At 48.2% G+C, this 20,250-nt stretch overlaps 1 protein-coding gene across 1 annotated transcript in view; it reads left to right on the forward strand.

Annotated features, from left to right (window-relative positions):
* Positions 1-20,250, forward strand: part of LOC138821665 (methylated-DNA--protein-cysteine methyltransferase-like) — a 165,255-nt gene that overhangs the window by 142,524 nt on the left and 2,481 nt on the right. The window contains exon 3 of the mRNA XM_070014115.1: positions 15,174-15,313. Within this exon, the coding sequence (XP_069870216.1) occupies positions 15,174-15,313 (140 nt within the window). The remainder of the gene's footprint in view (positions 1-15,173; positions 15,314-20,250) is intronic.

Consider the following 20,250-nt stretch of genomic DNA (forward strand, 5'->3'; position numbering starts at 1 on the left):
AAACTTTAAAATCTTGAAAAAGGAAATCAACACAGAACTAAAAAAATGGCAAAGCCTCCCTTGCTCCTGGATTGGAAAGATTAACATCGTAAAAATGGCAATACTTCCCAAGGCTATCTACAAATTCAACGCAATACCTATCAAAATTCCAACCTCATTCTTCAAGGAAATAGAAGAGGCAATCCAAAAATTCATATGGAACAATAAAAGACCCCGAATAGCAAAAACGCTCCTCAATGGAAAGAACACTGCTGGAGGAATATCAGTACCAAATTTCAAACTCTACTATAAAGCCATAGTAATCAAAACAGCTTGGTATTGGCATAAGAACAGACCTCAAGACCAATGGAATAGAATTGAAAACCCAGAAATGAACCTACAGACCTATAGCCATCTAATCTTCGATAAGGGAGCTAAAACAATAGAATGGAACAAAGACAGCCTCTTCAGTAAATGGTGCTGGCAAAATTGGTTAACTACATGTAGAAAACTAAAGCTAGATCCTTATATATCACCCTGCACCAGAATCAACTCCAAATGGATCAAAGACCTTGAAGTCAAAGCAGACACTCTGAAAACATTACAGGATGGAATAGGAGAAACCCTAGGTCTCCTTGGCTCAGGCCGAAATTTTTTGAATAGAGACCCGGAAACACAACAAATCAAAGAAAGGTTGGACAAATGGGATTGCATAAAGTTGCAGAGCTTCTGCAGGGCAAATGACATAGCTAGCAAGATCAATAGAAAGCCCACGGATTGGGAGAAGATCTTTTCTAGCCATACAACGGACAAGGGTCTCATATCTAAAATATACTTGGAACTCAAAAAATTAAACCCCCCAACAACAAATCCTCAAAGAAACAACTGCCCAATAAATAATTGGGCTAAAGACTTAAAGAGAAACTTCTCTGAAGAAGAAAGAAGGATGGCCAATAGACACATGAAGAAATGTTCAACATCCCTAGCCATAAAAGAAATGCAAATCAAAACAACATTGAGATATCACCTCACCCCAGTTAGAACGGCAAAAATCAAGAACTCTAACAACAACAGATGCTGGAGGGGATGTGGACAGAAAGGAACCTTACTTCATTGTTGGTGGGAATGTAAACTTGTTCAACCACTTTGGAAAGCAGTATGGAGGTTCCTCAAAAGACTTCACATAGAACTCCCCTATGACCCAGCAATCCCACTTTTGGGCATTTACCCAAATGTTTACAAACAAGACCACACTAAACCTACCAGCACAACTGTTTATTGCAGCATTATTTACCATAGCTAAGATATGGAACCAACCCAGATGCCCCTCAGTAGATGAATGGATCAAGAAAATGTGGTATATATACACAATGGAATTCTATGCCTCCATCAGAAAGAATGACATTGCCCCATTTGTTAGGAAATGGAAAAACTTGGAAAAAATTATATTAAGTGAAGTAAGCCAGGCCCAAAGAAACATAGGTCCCATGGTTTCCCTTATTTGCAATATCTAGTATATGCATGAGTCAAGCGGAAAAGGTCAGATAATGTGATGTCAGGAAAATGAACCCTTAGATATGTATTTTAATGTTTTTTTTCTTTCATGCATGTGTTTCTAACGCATTTATAAGATTATCTCTTTGTTGCTTTGTATGTCCCTCCCCCACAGTATAACCCCTGCTTTCACTATATTTGATGTCAGTATAACTTGAGGAGGAGATGGGGAAAAACCAGTTGTTTAAGGATACAGGTAGACCTGTTGCAACAATGAGAAGTACAAGTTGTCATGTCCAAAATGAGCTTTACAACGTCGGTGCCGGGGGGGGGGGGAATGGGGGGGAAGGAGAAGGATTGGGATTGGGGGGGAGGGGGGAGGCTGGGGAGGGACGTGAAGGGTAAACAAAAGGAGGAGGCTGCAATGCTTGGTAAGAAATGTACGCATTATCCTGCCCATGTAATTGTAACCCCTCTGTACAGTATGTTCACAAATAAAATAAAATAAATTTAAAATAAATAAATAAATAAATAAGAATAGTTTGGGGCCAGGAGCTGGTGGCTCATGCCTTGTAATCCTAGCTACTCAGGAAGCTGAGATCTAAGGGTTGAGGTTCAAAGTCAGTCCAGGCAGAAAAGTCCCCTTTGGGACCCTTACCTGCAATAAACCATCAAGAAAAACTAAAAGTGGTGCTATGGCTCAAAGAGGTAGAGCACTAGGCTCAAGCAAAAGAGCTCAGGGACAGCACCCAGGCCCTGAGTTCAAGCCCCATGACCCACCAAAAAAGAATAGTTTTGGGGCAAGGACAGAAAGGAAAACCTGGGAGAGAGCAAAGGAAATGGTAATATTGTCCAAAAAGAAATGTGCTCATGACCTGACTTATGAAACAGTAACCCCTCTGCACATCAGCTTACAATAACCATGGAAGAAAGATGAGGGTGGAGGCAGGCGTGAGGAAGGGTGGAGATGGGAGGAGACGGCTGAGTTGAGATACATGGTGGGAGACGATACCGGGTGACCCGATCAAGATGCGTCATCTTCATAAATAGGTCTGTTGAACTGAAACCCTTTTAAAAACATGGAATGCCTCACAAATTTGCATGTCATTTGCACAACTACCTAAAGGCAAAAATTGCCAGATGCTTGTGGCTCATGCCACTAATCCTAGCCACTCAAAAGGCTGAGATCTAAGGATCACAGTTCAAAGCCAGCCCATCAAGAAAGTCCATGAATCTTATCTCCCTTTAACTACCCAAAAAACCAGACATTGAAGTATGGCTCAAGTGATAGAGCCCCAGCTTTGAGCAAAAAAAAATCTGAGGGATAGTGCTCAGGCCATGGTACCAGCCTGGTAGCTTCAATGAGCTTAATTCATGAACTGAAATTCATCCTAATTGTTGCAAATATCTACAATTTATTTCTTTTAATTGTCCAATAGCACTCCACTATGTAGGAATATACCATTTATGGATTTTTTTTCTTATTTTAGCCATTCTAGTAGATATGTAATGTTGTATCATGATTTAAATTTGCATTTCTCTAATGGCTAGTTATGTGGGTATCTTTTTATAAGCCTGTTGACCAGTGCCTAGGTGTCCTTTGCAGGGAAGTGTTCATTCTAAGCTTTTGTCTCATTTTTAATTAGGTGGCTTACTCTCTCATGGTTGAGTTTTAAGAGATGATTTAGATATCACTCCTTCCTTAGATATGCTATTCCTGAGCATTCTCTCCCATTCCATAACTACTTTGTTTTATGAAATCTATTTTTTAATGGATGTCTTTGATAGCGTGTCTAAGAACTTTTTGATTAACCTCAGGCCATGAAGATTTACTCACACATGTTTTCTCTCAATTCCTTAGTTTAATTTTCTATATTGAGATCCATGATATATTTTATGTATCAGAGGTCAACTTTTTGCATTATGGGAATCTAATTTTTCAGCACCACTCGTTGAAACTAATATTCTTCGCTGGCTCACATTAATAATCCTAGCTACTTGAGAAGCTGAGATCTGAAAACTGCAGCTCAAAACCAGTCTGGGTAGCAAAGTCCTAAGACTCTTTATCTCCAGTTAACTACCAAAAACCCAGGAGTAGAGCTGTGGTTCAAGTGGTAGAATGCCAGCCTTGAGCAAAAAAACCCTGAGGGACAGTGTCCCTGAATTCAATCTCTGGTATCATCACAATGCCTACTTGTCAATAAACATTTGTCCATATGTCAATGGGTCTGTTTTAGAAATCACTGCTCTGCTTTATATACCCAGGGATGTATTTCTTCATAGTTGTTTACTGTAATAGCAAGGCAAGTCAATGTGATTTCATCCATTTCTTCTGTCCATTGTGAAACATTTTGGCTATTCTATATCTTTTGTCTTTTGATGTAAGTTTTGTAATTAACGAGTCTATAGCTACAGTAAAGCTTCCTGGAGTTTTGCTGCAATGGACAGCAAAATTATTGATCAAATTTTGGAGAATTCAAATCTTTGGAAGTTGAGAGCGTAATGAACATGGTATAACTTCCCAATTATTTAATACTCTTTCATTTTGTCAAGATTTTGTAATTTTCAACAGATCTGATCTTGGTTGGAGCTATTGTTAGTGACCATCAAGAAATATAATTGTGATTTTTGCCTCAAATGGCCTTGCTAAATTAACTTACTAATTCTAAGAATGTTGAGGAAGGGATTGCAAGGCATTTTCCAAAAATTAACCCTACTGTCTCTAACTGAGACACTTGTAGTTCTTCTTTCTAAAATGTGTGCCTTTTATTTTTGTGCTTTCTTACGGTGGCCAAGACTTCCACCAAGATATTGAGTAGAAGGAGGATGAATAGACATCTTTGCCTTATTCAGATTTCAAGAGAAAAGCATTCTTCTTTTTAAGTTAATTGTGTCAGCTATAAGTTTTTTGTAGATATCTTTATCAGGTTGAGGAAGGCATTTCCTCTTCCTATTTTTCTGAGAATGGATGCTAATTTTTTAAGTAACCATCAGCCTCAATTCGATACGATTATATAGACTTCATTAGGGTGTTAATATAGCAGATTCTATTAATTTGAAGGGACTATTTTTAGAAGTTTTCGATATATAGAAAAGTTGAGTGGTTAGGACAGCAAGTTCCCTGGTATCCCTCATCCATTTATCCACTTATAATTAGGCCATTTATATTTATTGTGATGCTGTGTTAGTTGGGAGGTTTTTTTTTTTTTTCCCCTAATAACTGAGACAAATTACCTGAATGAAACAGCTTTAGGGAGGAACTTTTATTCTGTTTACAGCTCCTATCATATTAGCCAGGAAGCAGAGATGGCATACAAGAAGGGGCCAGGGCAAGAAGTTGCCCCTAGTGACCCTACTACCACCAACTAGGTCCCCACCTCCTTTCTACCCTCACCACCTCCAGCAATGCCTCATATTATGGGAGCATCAAGTCACTAATCCATTTGGCAGGTCAGAGCCTCCTGATTTCATTCTCCCATTCTGCAAGAGCCATCCCAGGGGAGCACAGGCATAGGCACGCTTTAGTAAGCCCTTAGGATCTCTCAGTTCGGTCAAGTTAACACTGAAGATGAGCCATCACAGATGACATTTTATAATTGACACCTTACATCAGAATGGCATATTTGTTATAACCAATGAGCCAACATTGATAGTGGATTGTTAACTCAAGTTTGCACTCCATTCTGATTTTCTTAGTTTTCACCTCATACCTGTTCTCATTCTGTGATCCCACATAGGACTCAAGGTTACATTTCATCATTGGGTCTCCTTAGGCTCTTGATTGTGACAGTTTGTCCAATTTTCCTTATTCTAGATAGACTGAAGAATTTTGAGGGGTATTGGCAACTGCTTTACAGAATGGCCCTGGTTGGGGGTTCGTCAGATGCTTTTGAAATGAAATCAAGAGCTATTGCTTTCAGGAGTACGTAGTGTAACATTGTCATTAAGTCATATGAGAGGTTCAGGCCATCAGAGTGGCCTGTCTTGTTGATATTGACCTTGATCATCTGGTTCAGTCATGTTTGCTCCATGAGTTTCTCCGCCATAAAGTTGTTCCCAGTCCCATCCTATGCTCAGTCAGAAGTTAGTGCTTTACACAAACTTACAGGAGGAATGAGGATTTAGGTTTGTCCTCTGCCATTTATTTATCCATTCAATCTTACCAATCATTTACTCTTATCAGCAGAAACTCATGAATACTTATTTTCCTTGTGGGGTTGCATTGCAGTAGTGCATCTTGTTGCTCTACTTGACCACACCTTGGCTACTGGGAGCTCATCCAGTTTACTCCTCTGTCTCTGGGATAGTCCCATCACTGTGGACTGTGCTTGGAGCTCCGTTTTTGTTGTTTTGTTTCATTTTGAACATGTATTTACCCTCTGACACTGCAAGATTATTTCAGCTCATCAGGAATGTTTCCTGTTGAACTCCTGGGAGCGAGAGAGAAGGCCAAGTATTGAAAGCCTTAGTGCTTTGTATAAGATGGCATTAGAAACCAAGATCTGGGCTCGGGGTGTTCTTGCTGCTGGGGAGAGCCTTCCAGATCTTCTCTGCTGATGGATCAGCGGGTGTGCATGCTCTAGCCTGATGGTGCCTGTATCACAGGTACCCCTGTAGTGGATTGTGTTCTCAGCCATGTGGTGTGCCTGTAACATGAGTCCTTGTGTCGTGGACGTGCATTCCCTTGCGAATTGGTGTGCATATATCACAGGAGCTCCTGGTGGGTGTGTGCGCTCTAGCCGAGCGGCGAGTGTGGCGTCAGTACTCCCTTGCCCCATCTCTTGGGCATGGAGCAGCGTGATAGTTCAGGCTGGCTTCTACAGCTCTAATCTGCTCCAACCTAGGTTATTCTAGCCCCTCTCACAGGCTCATCTGCAAACTCCCATTCACACGGAGAGACCAGGCTCTCACTCCACCATGCATGGATCATTTGAGTCTAGTATACACATGCAGCGGTATCAGAATGTTTACTGTGGACACTCTCATTTTCGGGTACAGCGCTTCCGGTTCCCGCCTTTAACCCCTCGCCTGACAGACTCCTCGCTTCCAGAGATCATTTGGAACATGAGCACTCCCACGCCGCCTCCAAGCCAAGCTGCCCACCACAGGAAGACGTTTCCTGTTAGTAATGCAGTTAGATTCTTTTTCACAGCCTGAACGTCTTCCCTGGAGGCCAGTCTCCTGGGCGTTACGTTGGGACGGTTGTCCCTGTGCGTAGATCGCGTAGGTTCGCGGTTTGTGCTGTGTGCTTGTCTCGCAGCGTTGCCCTTGCCTAGGATCTCAGCGGCTACTTGCACCAGCGTCCCTTGGGCTGCCCTTGCCCAGCATCCTCCCTGCCTCCCCCTCCGTCCTCTGCCCTGCAGCACCCATCTTGCTGTCTGTGTAGTCTCGTCTTTTCTCTTGTCATACTGTACGTCCCCATTTCCTACTGAGAACACACTTCAGCTTCCTCCGGTCCCTAGGGGGCTTGATAACTCATTTAGGTAATTTCTCATTATGTGCATATATCTCAGCTTGCTTATCCAGCCCAGCTAGTGAAGGGCCTCTTGCTTCCCTCCGGCATCTGACAGTGTGAATAAGGCTGCTCTGAACACCGCAGGCAGGCTCCTGTGAGCATAGGAGTGTTCACACTGGTTGAGCACACGGGTAGCATGGCAAGTCTGCACATCACTTTGTCAGAAGTCAGCAAACCGCCCCGCAGGGCACCTGCGCCACCGCCAGCACCACCGCAGAGGAGAGGTGGCCCCGTCCGCGCCCGTGGTGGGGGTGGGCTGTTGGGGGACATCATTGCTTTAATGTGCAACTTACTAGACAAATTGGATTAAAGACCTTTCTGTATTCTTGCTTTTTGTTTTTGACTTTTGCCTTGACTTTCCCTTTTGTTAAATTAGGTGGTTTGATTTCTTACTACTGGGTTTTCAGAGTTCTTTGTGTACCTTGGATACAAGGACTTTGTCAGGTATGCGTTTTGCTTCCTCTCAGTCTGCGCATGGCTTTTCTTTTTGGACTCTTCAGCTTTGTTGAAGCTTTCGTTTTAATAAAGTTCACCTGAATTAATTCTCTCTTTCATGGATCATGTATCTAAAAATACTTCTTAAAAACGCGTGGTCAGCTGCTTCTCTTCCTCTGTTAACTTCTAAACGTTTTCTGATTTTTAACATTTCGATTTATATCTGTGACCCATTTTACCACTTTCGTTAAAGGTATTAAGTCTGTGCCTAGATTTTTTGCTTTTGCATTTGGTTTTCTGACTGGAAAAGCAGTAGTGTACCAGCTAAGTGAGCAAGCTGAGCATGTGTGCTGCAAGGTCGGAGTTCAAAGCCTGGTACTGTACTCTAAGCAAGGACTCAGGACAATGGCGAGAGCTATTGGGAAGTGGGCTTAAAGAAATAAAAATAAGAGCTGTAACGACCCTAGTTCAAGACAGCACATTTGGGGCAGTTTTCTTATTTTACACATGAGGCAGACCGTGTGAATGCCCGCAATGGAAGGAAGAGCCCTTCTCCTACCCGAAGGCTCTGCCGCCTCGGGGCGGAGGTCAAGGGCAGAGGTCAGGCCCCACCAGCCCGGGCCTGTCCACAGCCCCTCTCCTGTCCTGTGGCTTCAGATACAGTTGGTTTTCATGTACTGCATCATCCTGAGCGTGTGCGCGCGCGTGTGCGCATACACACACACACACACACACACACACACACACAAACACACAGGCTAAGGAGGGTCTCACAGTGGAACCCTAGCTAATGGCGGGGTAGCCAGGCCATTCTCCCGGTGCTGGGATTACACACGCAGTTCTACCACGCCCACCACAGCCAGCCACCCTACTTAATTCGATGTCTTGTTCTTTTATATATTCCAAGGGTTGATTTGGCAGTACGCTGCCAAGACTTTTGGGTCCGTGATATAATTCATAACCTGTACCTCTTTTATTTCTTTTTCTGATTTTCACACTGTGGTAATGCAGGCCTGATGAAGTCCTTGGGAAAATCTTCACCACTCTTCTTCTCTTTTCTAGAAAAGACTACCTTGAATTTGTCATGCTCCTTCCCTCAGTATTTGGTAGAATTCACCGGTGAATTCATCTTGGTTCTAGAAGATTTAAATGACGAACTCCGCCTCTTGAATTATTGTAGGGTTATTCACATTATCAATTTCATTTCATTTTGCTTCATGTCCAGCCCTTCTTTAGGATGCCTCCCTGGCTGCCGGGCTAGAGGAGCTCTGCCAGCAGTGCTCCGTCCTGTCCTACCCCTTGGGCTGGAGGTGTGTGTATGCCATGTTGTGTCTTCTCTTCAGACTCTCCATGCTGTGGGTGTGGAGCTGGACCCATGCACTTCTGGGTACAGAATGGGTATGAGCTCCACAGTTGCGTGTCACAGGACCCCAGCTACGTAGATGTCATTTCCAGCCACACATATATTAGAGGAAAGAGCAAGAAAGGCAGAAAAGTGTTCAACTACTGGCAGCACAGAACCAGATGTCCTACCCCATGGGTTGTTTGGTGGTGCTGGTAGAGGTGGTACGATATTAGGTTTCCTTTACCTTTCCCCCTAAGCAAGGGGGAAAGATTCAGATGTTGTAAGTAATAATAACAATAACAATAATAAAGCATCTGAAACAGTTAAGTGGTAAGAAAAACTCAAAGCTGCCAAATAAATATATATTAACCTTATTTAAGAATATGAGAGCCAGGCACTGATAGCTCATGCCTGTAACTCTGAACACTCAACAAGTGGAGGCCTGGAGGATCAAAATGTAAGGCCAGTCTGTCCAGAAAAACCCAGGAGACTTCACCACCAAGATAACTAGCAAAATATAGGGCTGGAGATGGCTCAGATGGTAGTGCACACACCAAGTGAACAAGCCAAGCAAACACAATGTCCTAAGTTCAAACACCAAAACTGGCAAAGAAAAAAAATAAGCATTTAGGATGGGAACCATTAGATTAAAAAAAATCTAATATGGAATCAGCACAGATGCCCTTCAATGATGAATGGTTTAAGAAAAGTGATACATATATGCACAATGGAATTTTACTCTGCCATTAGAAAGAATAATGCTGCATCCTTTGCCAAGAAATTGAAGAACCTGAAAAAAATCAAGAAAAATGAAGTAAGTCAGGTCCATAGAGACCAAGGACACATAGTTTCTCTCATTGGGAACCTAGAATTAACTTATAAATATAGGAGTAAATACTTTGGAATGATATCCAAATTACACAAATGTATGAACTGAAATCTGATAGATCCAGGGGAGAACTCAAATGGTACAATTCCTTAGAAAAGCTAACTCACAGTCCAACAAAATAAACACTAGGAAACTGGTACTCACAAAGGGTGGGAGATGAAGAAGAGGGAGACAGCAGAATGCAGAGCAGAAGAGGGCAGAATGCATCAAAACACTCAGTGCTATAAAATGAAGAAAAATGAGGGGAAGGCCGGGTTGGGAGGGGTGGGGGAGACGATCGGAAGGGGTAACAGTGATCAAGATGTGCTGGATTCATAAACTGCTTTGTTGAAAGGCAACTCCTTTGTAAAAACTACTTAAAGATAATTTAACATTTAGTAACCTAAGGTCAAGGCTGCATAATTAGGCACCGTTCACTTTCTTTTTGTTTTCACAAGTGGAATGAACCGTGTGTGATATCCTATTAAGGAATGAAACATACCAGAATTTGGTGGTTTGTAGTTTTTGATAAAGTCGAACTGTGTGGGAAGTCATTCGTAGAAATACCTCGTTTCTCTCTTACCACAGCTCTGCTCCCTGTCAGAGTTGCTCGAGATTCATCAATCTTATTGACTGTTTCAAGGAATTCATTTTTTAGTTTCACTATTTTTCCTTCTTTCCTTTTCATTGATTTCCCTAGTATTTTCTTCTTTTAGGCTGTTTGGGGTTTGTTTTCTTTTTTTATTAATAATTTTTTATTGTGAAAATACCATACAGAGGGGTTACAATTACATGGGCAAGGTAATGAGTACATTTCTTATCAAGCATTGTTGCCTCCTCCTTTGTTTTCCCCTGGGGTTTGTTTTATATTCTCTCTCTCTCTCTCTCTCTCTCTCTCTCTCTCTCTCTCTCTCTCTCTCTCTCTCTCTCTCTCTCTCTCTCTCTCTCTCTCTCTCTCTTTCTGTGTCTGTCCCTCCTTTCTCTCTCTCTCCTTCCCTCCCTCTCCACCCACCATTTTGTTTTCATGAGAATTTTTGTTTGTTCTTCTGTTTGGGTTTTTTTCTTTTAGGTTTTTGTTATTGGTTTTGGTGTGGTCCTAGGGTTAAACACATGTCTTTGTGCATACTAAGGAGCAGCTCTACCACTTGAGCCACACCCCCAGCCCTCTTCTTTCCGAAGATGGTGTCTTATCGAGACCTTTCTCTACTAACTCAAATATTTAACACTATAAATTTCCCTCGAAGTACTGCTTTAGCTGTGTTGCATAAAGCTTTTCGTGGTTTTTAGTTCTGCTTTCATTTCCGCCCTGTTCAATGTATTTTTAAGTTTCAGGCCTCCTCTTTCCCGCTGCTTATTCAAAAGTGGCTTCTTTGCTGCCCAAATGTTAGGAAAAGTTCCCCCTATCTTTGCGACAAGGACGTGTCAAGAGACCCAGTGTTGACTCAAACCCCAGTTCTCCTGCCCCAGCTGAGGTTGCAGACGCGTGCCACCACATCTGACTTCCCGCTATCTTGTGTGTCATTCCTCGTCTGACTCCCTAGGACCAGAAGCATCATGTGTGCGCGGGCTTCCTTCCTAGCTCAGATCACAGCCTCGTCAGTGGTTCCACACACACTTGATCTTGTGTCTGCTTGCCTTAGGCAGCATGGCCTGAAGTCAGTCTGTTAGATCCAGTCAGTTGTTTATCCTTGTTGATTTTATGCCAACTCCTTCTATTGATTACTGACGAAGAAGTGTCCAAGGCCACGAGTGGGTTTCTCTCACTGTCCCTTCACTTTGTCAGATTTTGCCTCATGTATTTGGAAACTTTGTTGTTAGGAACATAAATGCTTGGAATTGGTATATTGTCTTTTCAGAGTGCGTTACCGTGGGATTTACTTTGTTCTTAAGTCTATTTTGTGTTAGATTAAGTGTCTTTGCTTTAGAATTGCCTTTTAACCTATCCACGTCTGTTATTTGAGGTGGATTTCTTTGTAGACAGCACCTGGTCATTTTTTACCCGTGCCGGCATGGCCCATCTTGCCAGGGGTGTGCTTGGTACATTTCCACGCTGTGCAGTTGTTAATGCAAAACACTTACCGTGGGTTTGTTTCCTCTCTCGTTTGTTCTCTATGCCCCCTTCCTTCCTCTTTTGCCCTGTTTTACCAGCCGGAGCAGTTGTATCCTGTGGGATATTTTTTACCATATCTCTTTTTTATGGTTTTTGCTCTATAGAATGCAGCCAGATTCGTATCCATGTTTTTTTTTTTAAATCAGGAATTAACTTACTTATTTCCACAATCAAATGAGAAATCAGTATTTCTCTGCTTTGACTACAGTGTATAAATCTCTTACCATTCATTCCATAGAATGAACTGAAGCGCTGGTACGGGAGGTTCTGGGTCTGGGCCAGATGGTGGGGACACATTACACCGAGTCTCTTGTAGGGACAGCTTCCTCTCATGAATATACCACCGTAAATCTCACACAGCTCACCTTGGGAACACATCTTTACATCTGTCAGTACTTCCTACTTAGTACTACCAAAAGCATGCTGAGCACTGGCAGGGAGAGGCCGGGGCTCTCGCCCTGGCACCATCTTCCGCGCTGCTCGAGCAGCAGTGGCCCGGCCCCTCCTCTGTGACCTCACCTCCCTCCTCTCTGAGGAGCTTCTGTCTCTCTTCTGAAGTGGGACCACGGACAGCATATTTTCTCCACTCTTCTTTTCATCTGGAAATGTCTTTCAGGTCAGTCCTCACTCAGATATTCCCTCAGAACGGGCAGAGCCCGGCTCCGCGGCCTCTGCCCTGCCTTTGCACGCAGCCCCCTCCGCCCCTCTATCTTTTCTCTAGAGGCGTTCCCCAAGATCCGTTCTCTGGACTTCTTTGGGTGTGTCCTGCTTGCAGTTTGGGTGTGTAGTTGTATGTTCTTGTACAGCACGCTTTTTCTTCTATGGAAATCACACGCTGGAGAACACCAGATCTTTCGTCTTTGTCTCGCACATCCACAGGATCCTTCTCAGCTTTACTTCCAAAGAAACAGCATCTGGCCTCGTGGGTAACGATGAGCAATCCAAGAAAGCAAGTCAGCTATTGGCCAAGTGTCTGCAGGCGTCTGTGTCTCAGCTACTCGAGCCATGACCTCCTGATGGGGGATTCAGAGCCAAACTGAGCCTCCCGCAGAACTCGCCGTGAACCCAGTTGGGTCAGCACAGCCAAGCTACAAGGGCCCGGGAGCAGGCCGGAGAAAGGCTGGCTCGGGAAAGCAAAGAGGAGAGATGACAAAAAGATATGCAGAATGTGGCCTGTGGCAGCTCTTCCCACAGCCCTGGGTGGGTCCATTTTGGAGGAGGGCAGTATCTCAGGGGTAACTCGGGACCAGCCACTCAGGATCCATGAGCTTACTTCAACTACAAGAAACTGAGTTTCCCTTCTTCGTGGGCCTTATTTATTTTGTAATGTTTATTTAATTGTAAGCAATAACTTATTAAGATGGAAATGTGTGTGTATGTGTGTTGCTTAGGACCGAACTCAGGGCCTTGGGTCTGCTAGGCAGATGCCCTTCCACTGAGCTACGGACAAACACTGGAGAACTTTTAAGGGCAGATTTCCTTGAGCCCCAAGACCACCTTGTCTGTAGTGTCAATGGCCGTGGCGGTGAGTGTGCACAGTTGGAGCCTGGAGGTGTTGTCTGAGAGCTACTCACACTGGCGAAGGCGTTTGCTCCCTACAGAGTGAAACAGGTTTTCAGACACATTAGTCAAACGATGTGCTTGCTGGCGTCATCCTGCTTCTCGCAGCCATGCTGCCCAGCGTACGGTGCGGTGTGTACCAGTTAGGATGCAGGTCCCCAACATGGCGGGTGCTCTGTGTGCGATGCACAGACACGCAGTGTTCTGTTTCATGACGCATTTCCTCCTGGAGGGAGGTGGTGACTGGGCGGTCACGCTCAGAGCCACGTGCACGGCTGAGCCGTGGCGGGTCAGTGTTTGTCAGCCCTGTCAGTCCAGTCGCCGCTCCAGCGATCCTTGTGATGGATTCTGAGAGGCTCCAGGGTGTTCAGGCTCCAGGCCGCATCCTCTGGCTGGACCAAAGCCACTAAACTCTGCCGTGCGAGGAAGGCAGAGCCAGGCCTCTATTTCTCCCAGCCTCCGGGTCTGGGTTCAGCATCTCTGCCCACGTGAACCCTCCATTCTACCATGACTCCAGCGGGCCTCCTGCCTCTCCCTCCTCCTTCCCTCCCCTTGTTCTAGGCAGTCGTGATTAACACTGAGGCCGGCCCCTTCCTGAAGACAGGATGGTAAACAGAGTCTGTTTGCCCACAGAGCCCCTCCCGGTCCTCCGCACTCACAACCCTGTGCTAATGAACCCCGAGCTGTTAATGCGGTTTCTTCAGTTAAATTGATTCATGAATTTTGAAGAGAACATTATCTAATGAATTTTCTTTGAATAGAAAGCAATTAAAAGGACAAATCAGTCTGATTAACCCCCAAGTCAACCCCGCCACAAACGGTGTACAGTTTGAAATTATATCATAAAAAACTAGAGCACATTTGCCATCTTTTTGCCCTCTACTAATCCATGTAAATTAATGAACAACAAAGTTAATTTCTTTGATGACCCTTTTCTGGTATCACCTGGATTATGCTGATGTTTAATTTGCTTAATGTTATAATAAAGACTAAACAGATTTTTTCCCCCACTGAAGTGATTATCATTCCCCTCCGTGAAGAAGTGATTTTTATTATTTAACATGTAAGGGCGTTTCCTATAAAAACCAAATCACACTTTGCCAGCCTGGCCCGGGTGTGCTGAGCACTCTCGCGGGTGCCGGGGAGCACCAGCCTCCGGTGGTTGCTCTGAGTGGTTCTGCTCTGAGTGGCGGAGCAGGCGGAGGACGTGGCTGTGGCTCAGTGTCCTCGGGCAGTGTGTTCTCTCTGGTGGGAGGAGTCGCGTCAGCCAGCACACTACCATGGAAAGAGTTCTCGAACCCAGGGGTAGGAGGCAGTGGTCCTGACCGCCCCCCTCAGTCCTTCCTGCAGCCGGACCCAGAGCACCTGAGACTCGGTGCACACAGGCTCACCGCACACAGGAAGAGGTTAGTTTAATTTGGGGGACAGGGCCACACGCCGTGGTGGTGTCCGGCGGTCAGAGCCACGCTGGGACCGTGGCCCTCACTGCCGGACGCCCACTCTGCTTCCGTGTCCCCGCGCAAGGTAGAACTGCACCCCAGCCCCGGAGCCTTCCCCACAGTTGGGCAGAGAGGGATGCCTGGACTGGCTGAGCTGTGGGTGGACGCGCGCCTGCCCCTTCTGGGAAGGGCAGCCCGCTCGGTCCTGCGTGGAAGCCCGGAGGGCAGCAGGAACGGGCAGGCCTGGGGGCCCGGGGGAGCTGCCGGCCCGCGCCCCGCCGCTCCCCTCCCGTGGCGGGAGGGCCGTGTTTTCATTGCGTCTGACGCCTCCCTTCGTGTGGTTGTGTCTTCTCTGGGGCTGGCCGCTGTCTCTAGCAGAGCAGTGCGGGCTGTTTGTCCAAAGAACATCGCTCTGTTCTTCTTTTCAGACTCCTTCACCAGACGGGTGCTGTGGAAGCTGCTGAAGGTTGTGAAATTCGGAGAAATGGTTTCTTACCAACAATTAGCGGCCTTGGCAGGCAACCCCAAGGCCGCCCGCGCCGTGGGGGGAGCGATGAGAAGCAATCCGGTGAGTTCTGCAGACGGAGCTCCAGACTGGTGGCTGTGGGTTGGGCCTCCAATCCAATCTGCGCCGTGCGGGCCAAGTGTCATTGGATTAAATGTGTGTCCCCGGAAGCGTGTGCAGCCCGGGCCGAGCAACAAGTCTGCAGCTGCGGGCGCGCGCGGGAGGAGAAAAAAGCCCGGAGGCCCGAGTGGACCAGCTCACACACACACGTGCACCTCCCCCCAGAGGCCCAGTGGACCAGCTCACACACACGTGTGCCCCTCCCCCCAGAGGCCCAGTGGACCAGCTCACACGCACGCGTGCCCCTCCCCCCCAGGGCGGCGGACGCATCGGTGTCCATGGTGTGGTGCCAGGCACCTAGTAGGAAACGTGGCAGGCAGAGGCCCAGCTGTGCGGAGCTGTGTGGGGTCAGGTGTGAAGCCAGCAGCCCCATCCCCTGGGGGCTGCGTTTTGTCCTGAAGACCTGGGTTCCCTGGTCTCCAGAGCCCTGGCACCATCCAGTGGCATGAACGGCTCACAGACGTCAGCCACACACGTGGCTCACAGTACTGAGAGCCTCACCAGGGCCAGCTCCTCCCCCAGAGCTCTTCAGTCCCCAGGGACAGGTCATGATCCCTGGGACTGGCCGTGCTCCCCAGGGTCAGGCCATGCTCCCCGGGGACAGGCCATGCTCCCCAGGGACAGGGAGTGCTCCCCAGGGACAGGGAGTACTCCCCAGGGACAGGCCGTGCTCCCCAGGGACAGGTTGTGCTCCTAGGGACAGGCCGTGCTCCCCGGGGACAGGCCGTGCTCCCCGGGGACAGGCCGTGCTCCCCGGGGACAGGGAGTGCTCCCCGGGGACAGGCTGTGCTCCTAGGGACAGGCCGTGCTTCCCGGGGACAGGGAGTGCTCCCCGGGGACAGGCCGTGCTCCTAGGGACAGGGAGGGCTCCCCAGGGACAGGGAGTGCTCCCCGGGGACAGGCCGTGCTCCTTGGACAAGCAGGCCAGAGGCTGACCTGTGTCCTGCTAGCACAGCAGGCCCCTGGACTCCCTGATGCCGCCCCATCATCCAGGGTGAGCCAGGAAATCATGCGTGGTGGGGTGCAGGCCAGGCCGAGGCCCTGTGTGCCGATGGACCCTGCAGGAAGAAGGGCCGGTCCACGGGCCTATCCACGAGGCCTGCACACGCTCAGCCCCCCAGACGCCCCTTGTGCTGCCGCTGCGGAGCGCTGCGGCGTTGTGATGGTTTCTTCCTGAAGCAACACCGGTGTGGAACGCGGTAGAACGCAGTCTGCTCATCGCATCCTGGGATGCAGAACTCCAAGACCAAATCTCTGGAGGGTCCCAAGACTCCGTGTTGTGCTGCCTTCTGGCAGGCCAGCGTCCTCCCCTGCGAGGGGGTGACCAGGTTTGAGGCAGCAGACGGCTGCGGCACACCACGCCTGGGCCGGGCCGCGCGGAGAGAACTGGGGCGCCGGCAGCCGGGCCCTCAGCCTCCATGCAGCGTCTCTTGGGACATGATTTTCATCTTCGGCCCTGGGAGGGGGTGGCCATGGTGCCCTGGCCAGTCCAGCCCGCCGTGGGGACAGCAAGCACATCTGGTCATCCCTGTCGATGTCTCTGTCCAGATGCAGCCCCGGCTGCTGGAATTTATAAAATAGGCCTCACAGAGTTTTGAACTTTCAGTCACAAGATTGGCGGCGCCCCATTCAGTCCGGAGGAGCCTCGGACCCCTGGGGTGAGGGCCTCGGGAAGGCGGGCTCGCGGCCGCCCTCAGCCCAGGTCCTTGCTAGGCCTGTGGCAGCACGGAGGGGCCCTGCCCTTCCGCGGCCTTTCTGTGGCTTTGGCGCCGTACTGGCCTCCACGGGAGCAGATGGTGTCCACAGCAGATGTGCTGCCGTGGATCCTTGCACCGATGGCCTGTGTCACCTTTGTCCCTTGTACAACAGCTGGGCTGGACAGCACCCAGCCCCGAGTGAGCTAGAAGAGTCAAAGGTGGTTCATGCGCCTGAGGGAGGAAGGGCCCTGGGTGGAGTCTGGCCTCCACATCCTCCGAGAGAGTCGGGGCCCCCCCAGAGGCCGGCCCACACCACCGCTGCCCCGCAGGCCTCCTCGAGACAGCCTCACAGAAAGCATCTCCACGCTCGGGCTGAGGAGAGCGGCTGCGCACTTAAGCAGGGAAAGTGGAGGGTGGCCAACTCCCAGAGCTCGGCCTGCACCAATCCCGAGGGTGAACGTTGGCACACATCACCCTGTGGCCTTTGCCTCCACCTGTGGCCCCTCCAGAGTAGAAGGCAGGTTCTACAGGGCACACCTTCTTCTCCATCCTAGATCTTGATTTCTCCTGACTTCTCTAAGTGAAGTCAAGTAGTCTCCAGAAGACTGTGCCCCACCTGACAGGCTGCCGGCCCCTTTGAATCAGAGACATGCACTCACACACGCACACACACACTCATGTATACACGCACACACACACATACATATACACATATACATATGCATGTATACACACATACATAACACCTGCTCATGTACACACATATGCACATACGTACACATGCACACACCTATACACTCATATACATGTATACACATACATACTCATGTATATACATATACATACACATGTATACACACATATACACATAGTTATGTACACACACACACATACACACACAGCACCCTTTCCACTTACTCCTGGAACAGAATCTGCTAAATGCAGTGCATAAGCAAACAATACATGCACGGAGTGTTTCCCCCCTTTTTCTAAGCATCCACCTTCCTGAGAAGAGAGTTTATCTGTGGTACTGTGAGCACTGTGGCCCTGAGCCTCGCCGGTCACCCAGACGGCTGTGATGAAGATTTAGCCTCATGTTCTGAGTGTCAGGGTTGTCAGCGGAGCTGAACCATTTGACCAGAAGAAAAAAACGCACAGGGAGGTATTGATTACAGCTTCTCGGTGTCACTTGTTCACCAGGATTTAGGTATTGATGAGGCTGCGAGTGAAAACAAGCTTTTTCCCTCGTGGGCTCTGCCCAGAAGAACAAAGGCGGAGCTGGAAAAAATATGTGGCCGGTTCCAGAATCAGAGGGATTCCATTATTGATTGAAAGGCTCCTTCGTGTTATTTTTGCTGGAGACCAATCTATGGGTCTGGAAGTTTTATAGCTTTTGAGAAAGGGCCTGCGCCAGCGATGGATCCGTGGCCTGGCTCAATCTGATTTCACGGCGAGAGGACGCCGATGCACTGTGATCGCATGGGCTTTTAGGTTATTGATAGAAATCACACAGGCTTTGCGGGGGAGGGGGCCCCCTGGGGACGTCCTCTGGATTTTAGTGGAGTTCGCTGTTCTAGTGGTCAGGAACCTGCCACCAAACTCACCTGGAAGCAGAGGTTGGTTCAGAAAAGGTGCAAATGATGTTCTCTCTGTGAGCTGCTCCAGGCTGAATACAGAGGCGCAGAATACAGGTGTTGCTCTCGGGGCCAGCCATTCTGAGCCTCGGCGGGAAGCAGGGCCCACCCCCTGCGGAGGGCAGGCTTTCCCGCCTCCCCGTGGCTAGGGGCCGGGGGAGGAGGCTGGACAGGACCGTGGGCCTTGTGGCCGCAGAGCCCCGTGTACTGCATGCTGCCATCCAACCCTGGGCATGCAGATCTTTGAATCAGGAGCGTCAGCCGCAAGTCCGCACGGGCCTGTCTGGGTGCTGTGCAGGGCTGTGCCTCTGGCCTCTTTCTGGGCGCATCGGTTAGCAGAGACACCTACCCGAGTGGCGCTGCGGCTCAAAGTGGTAAAGTACTAGCCTTGAGCAAAAAATAATAAATGATAGCTGCAGTTGGGAACTCTCTGGAATGGGGGTCAGTGGGACGCCATTTTCTGCTGCAGATGTGTTTGGTGAGATGGCCCTTCTTCCTGACTGTCCCCACACAGAGCCCTCTGACAGCCAGCTGTGGGTGGCCGCCCCATGAACCCCCCTCTCTTAAATCAGTCGGCCTGCTAGTAGTGTAAGAGCTTCAATACTCAGTAAACTCTTTAGATGAAGGGGCAGAGAGAAGACTGGGACTTGCTGGGATGGACTGACCACACACACACACACACACACACACACACACACACCATACACCACACACATACACACACACCACACACCATACACACCATACACATACACACACACACACACACACCACACACACACACACACCACACACACCATACACACACCATACACATATACACCACACACCATACACATACACACCACACACACACACCACACACACACACACCACACACACACACACCACACACACCATACACATACACACCCCACACACACACACTGCACACACACACCACACACACACACCATACACATACACACACACCACACACACACACACACCACACACCACACACATACCATACACCACACACCACACACACCACACACACACCATACACACCACATACACACCATACACATACACACCCCACACACACCATACACATACACACCCCACACACACACACCATACACACACACACACACACCATACACATACACCACACACACACACCACACACACACCATACACACACACACACACCACCACACACCATACACACACACACCACACACACACACCATACACATACACACACCACACACACCACACACACACCACACACACACCACACACACACACCACACACACATACCATACACACACACCACACACACACACACCACACACACCACACACACACCATACACATACACACCACACACACACACACACACCACACACCACACACACCACCACACCATACACACACACCACACACACCATACACACACCACCACACACCACACACACACACCACACACACCACACACACACACACACACACACACAGACCTGCTCCGGGTGGGCCGGCAGTACAAGCTTCTGGTGGGACTGG

Source organism: Dipodomys merriami, unplaced genomic scaffold, assembly GCF_024711535.1.
Source record: "Dipodomys merriami isolate MVZ:Mamm:240054 unplaced genomic scaffold, mDipMer1.0.p SCAF_924, whole genome shotgun sequence".
Taxonomy (NCBI): Eukaryota; Metazoa; Chordata; class Mammalia; order Rodentia; family Heteromyidae; genus Dipodomys; species Dipodomys merriami.